The sequence below is a fragment of the Verticillium dahliae genome, genomic scaffold, assembly GCF_000150675.1.
Source record: "Verticillium dahliae VdLs.17 supercont1.17 genomic scaffold, whole genome shotgun sequence".
Classification (NCBI taxonomy): domain Eukaryota; kingdom Fungi; phylum Ascomycota; class Sordariomycetes; order Glomerellales; family Plectosphaerellaceae; genus Verticillium; species Verticillium dahliae.
This window is the reverse complement of record NW_009276936.1, coordinates 396,802-400,840: the sequence shown is the minus strand read 5'-3', so window position 1 is coordinate 400,840 and position 4,039 is coordinate 396,802. Positions and strand designations below refer to the sequence as shown.

Here is a 4,039-nt window from a genome sequence, read left to right as displayed (position 1 = left end):
CAAGGGCCGCGTGCCCGTGGAGGACGAGGCGCCGGCGCAGGGGCAGCCTTGAGATGCGGGCTGTCCAGGCGTGATCGGGGACGCAAGAAGGAAGAGACCCATACCTGGCGAGAGAGACGTGCGAGAGAAGGATACCCCCGAGACCGAATTCTTTTTGTCAAGACGAGATTCTTTCATCTCCTTGTGGACGGGAGTTGAACGCTGTTTGGATAGATGGACACTTGGTAGTAGACACAACTTCTCCTTGACTGTCAGTGCCGACAAAAGCTTGACCTCGATCTCGAAACGTGATGACGTGAAACCAAACGTGGTGAAGTGAAAATTACAAGCACCAGGCCGGGGCCACGGTGCTCTATTAAATTAGTTGGTCTTATCTACTTTCGAAGGCTGTTGCGCCGTGCTCGGCGGCTGCGCCTTGGTCCTCCTCTTGGTGCACAGGTTCCAGACGAGCAGCAGGAAAAAGTTGACAATGTAGGTGCCGACGGCGAGACCGATGGCGCCCATGAGATACCACACCCACGGCCTCTCGCCGATCCACATCATGGCCTGCGTGTCGCCGTGGTGCCACGACTGGCCCTCGAGATCGGTCAGGTACGGCAGCAGCTGGGTGGCGTTGACGACCTGGAACGAGGGCGTCGGCAGCGAGGGGAGCTGGAGGAGGTAGCTCTTGAGGACGAGCGTCAGGAAGAGGGGGCCGGCGGACATCATGACGGCCGTGTGGGGCTGGATGCTCGACCACGGGCGTGTAATCTTGTTGTAGAAGACGAGGCGCTTGATGACGGCCTCGAAGATGGGGTGGCGGGCCGTCGTGATCATCAGGTCGTTCGAGACGCCCGTCGGGCTCGTCGACTTGAAGACGGACAGGTCCTTGCCCCCGGCGGCCTCGATCTGGTGTATGGGGATCGACGCGTTGCACCACGTGTCCATGTCGAGGTAGATGCCGCCGTAGCGGTGCAGGACAAAGTAGCGGAGCGAGTCGGCGTGCTGGATGGGGAAGGGATAGTTGTCCCAGGTGTCGAGAAACCAGGGATACTCGGTGGCGATCAGATCACGCGCCAGCGCGTCGGTCCAGTGCTGTGGCAACAGGGTCAGCATTTTGTCCTTACGGTTCCATGAGGCTCCTGATCTTTTCCATGGCATAGATCAGTTCATGTAGGCGTACCATGTATTCGAAATCGCTGTAGGCGTCCTTGCAGCTCTGTTGCGGCTTGACCCAGTCATCACGGATCTGCTCGGTGGCACTCGTCTGATGCAGAATGCGTGGTATCGCGTGCTGTTGGTAGTGGCCCTCTTTATGTGGTGTCTTCTCGACAGGGAGGGCCAGGCGAGCACCGAATAACCTCTCGTTGTAGAGGAGCAGTGTGATGAGGGGCCAAAAGGCGATGACGAGCAGACCGATGATGGTGAGATCAATCAGCAGCAGCCAGGTCGTGGACTTTTTGGGCCTTGGGAGTCGTAGGCATCTCCTCGATAATGACCATCGTGGGGAGGGTGTGTCGAACTCGCCGAGCAACTCGAGTCGCTCCTCGTCATAGGGCTGATGGTGGGTGCCGCTGCCGCTCGCATGGCTGCTGCTGCTGCTGCTGCTGCTTCGCGTGCTGCTGCCAGCACGCCCACTGCCGCGATGTGGTGATGTGTTTGTGTTCATGGTGATCCTGGCTGGTGGGAGAGGGCGGGGGGGAAGACCGCTTGATCGATCTGTCAAGAGACGATGGCAAGAAAACCCGAACAGTCGATACGCCGTCCCCCTGGCGTCCGGCCGACTTGGCGGATGTGCGGGCTTTTGAATGAACCTGCGTGGGCTGCTGGGGGGGGCGGCGGCATTTGCTGGTGCTCGAGGAGGGTCGCAAGTCATTACGGCTGGGCGGCGTCAGGGAGTGGGCGGCCCTGGTCATGTCATTGGACACCGAGATGAGGCCCCCACCAGGGAGAGATGGCACTTGGTGATGCCGCCGTGCGGTACGTACCGCAGGTCTCTCACGTCTACGTACCTGACCTAGGTACCTACCTAGGTACCTAAGGTAGGTAGGTACCCACCATAGGTGCTCAGGTACTGACTGCACTGTACAGAGGCTATCCCCAGGTCATACACCGCTTACATGCAAGATCACAGACACACGTTGGCCCATTGCTTCGACTCCTGGAGCTAGGCCCCTTGAGGCCAAGCGCCATGCCCGGCCTGCTCGACTAGTGCACTTGACTACTGGGTCAAGCCTGTTTTTTGCAATGATCAGCCCCAAAGCGCATGTCAGGTCTCTGCATTTGCTGTGCTGCGCCCTGGCCGTCGGCTGCAGTCCAACGTCAGCACACAGGGGGCTCAGCACTCCAGCAACCACTCCAGCGACCAGTAACCGACGCCAAGCAGCGAGCGCCCGACAGCACTGTATTGACTTCTGGCGGGTTTAATGCATAATCCTGCCCCAGCAAAGGCCCCCCGACCCTACCCAATCCCCACTGCCGACCCGTCTGCCCCCTTTGATAATTTCCCGCTATTGGGATTTTCCACCCCAGTGCCCGGCTTCTCCGGCCGCTATCTCGATCCTCTGTGTTCAGGGCAGTCCAACGCTCAGTCCAAGGCACGCGACTCCTGCCCACCCACTCCCACTTGGCGTACCACCCGCGTTCGTTCGACACACTTTCGAGGCTAGACATTTTTCCTTCATCCCCTGAGAACCTTACCGTTGCAGTGGCAGGAGTCGAGCAGCACACGACAGCGGCAGACGGCGTCGGACGGTTCAAAACACTCTACCTTGACCCAACGGCCACTCGACACGCGACACACGATCATCATGGCGAAAGCAGCTGAGCCTGATCTGGGTGCGCCCCAGTTCGCTTCCCATGCCGTCGTCGAGCCTTTCGTAAGGCGCCCGCTCTCCTTCCTCTCGAGACTGTTCCGACAGGGGAATGTTGAAGAGAAGCAATTGGCTTCGGCTAACAAGAAGCAATGGCTAACGTTATACCGTCTCCCTTAGATTATCGTTGGCATCATGGTAGCCTCTTGCTACATCAACCGTCGCCGTGGCTTCACCATCATTCCCTCCTCAAAACCCGATGACCAGGGCCTGCTGGGCCAGAAGCTCGAGACGTTGGACGAAGAGGACCCTTTGTCGGAAGACTACGACGATCTCACCTCTTCCGGAACCATTTCTACGAAGACAGGCCCCAAGAAGCGAAACTGCTGCGGCGCCATTGTTCACACACCCGACACGAGCCGTTACGCCAACTACTGGCACAGCCGATTCATTCAAAAGTTCCCCTTCCTCGTCGAGATCTTCTACTGGGCCGTCAACCTCCTGTTCTACGTCAGCGTCAAGGCGGCGAGCGAGCTCATCTTTGCGACTGATGGCGTGTGGAAGACGGCCGAGAGCCACGGCATTGCCGTCCTCAACCTCGAGCACGACAGCATATTCAGCTTCTTGTTCCCCGTCAAGGAAGTTGATGTACAGATGTGGTTCAGAACTGACCACCAGGTCCTGCTGACCATCCTGAACCGGGCGTACTCCTTGATCCACATCCCCGTCACTGTCAGGTACGTTGACAAGAAGCGCAACTCCTCTGGATTCCCGTCTCGTGCTAACCACCGTCCAGCTTCCTTGGATGGTACTACTACGCCGCGCCGACCCACGCCCAGTTCGCCGCCGCCCGCCGCATGATGCAGCTCACGAACCTGTTTAGCTTCATCGTCTTCACGACGTACCCCTGCATGCCGCCGCGTCTGCTGCCCGAGCGCTTCGGCTTCTTCGACACGGTCCGCCGCGAGGACGCCGAATCCATTTACGCCACGAACAAGTTCTTCAACCAGCTCGCCGCCTTCCCCTCGCTGCACTTTGGCTACTCCTTCTGCATCGGCACCGTACTGCTGTACCACTCGGGCATCTTCCGCCGCCGCCTTGCGCCGCGCGAGCGCCGCATGTCCAAGATGTGGCAGGCCTTCTTCGCCATCCTCAGCGTCCTCTACCCGGCCTTTGTCCTGACCATTATCGTCTCGACGGCAAACCACTATTTCTCGACGCCATGGCTGCCACCGGCGTCGTCCTCA

The 4,039-nt window shown here is 59.1% G+C and overlaps 3 protein-coding genes across 3 annotated transcripts in view; 2 read left to right on the top strand and 1 right to left on the bottom strand.

Annotated features, from left to right (window-relative positions):
• The window catches only part of VDAG_07616 (uncharacterized protein), a gene marked incomplete at both ends in the record, with an annotated part of 1,426 nt that extends 1,107 nt beyond the window's left edge, over positions 1–319 (top strand). Inside the window, one exon of the mRNA XM_009656521.1 lies at positions 256–319. Within this exon, the coding sequence (XP_009654816.1) occupies positions 256–319 (64 nt within the window). The remainder of the gene's footprint in view (positions 1–255) is intronic.
• Positions 320–360: 41 nt separating this feature from the next.
• VDAG_07615 (mannosyl phosphorylinositol ceramide synthase SUR1) lies at positions 361–1,648 on the bottom strand (the record flags this gene model as incomplete). The annotated part of the gene is made up of 3 exons (XM_009656520.1): positions 361–1,074; positions 1,163–1,445; positions 1,503–1,648. 3 exons carry the CDS (start codon positions 1,646–1,648, stop codon positions 361–363), a joined length of 1,143 nt encoding a protein of 380 aa, XP_009654815.1.
• A 1,141-nt stretch (positions 1,649–2,789) lies between these two features.
• VDAG_07614 (uncharacterized protein) overlaps positions 2,790–4,039 on the top strand; it is a gene marked incomplete at both ends in the record, with an annotated part of 1,792 nt that continues 542 nt past the window's right edge. Inside the window, 3 exons of the mRNA XM_009656519.1 lie at positions 2,790–2,858; positions 2,973–3,529; positions 3,589–4,032. Coding sequence (XP_009654814.1) covers positions 2,790–2,858; positions 2,973–3,529; positions 3,589–4,032 — 1,070 coding nt within the window. The remainder of the gene's footprint in view (positions 2,859–2,972; positions 3,530–3,588; positions 4,033–4,039) is intronic.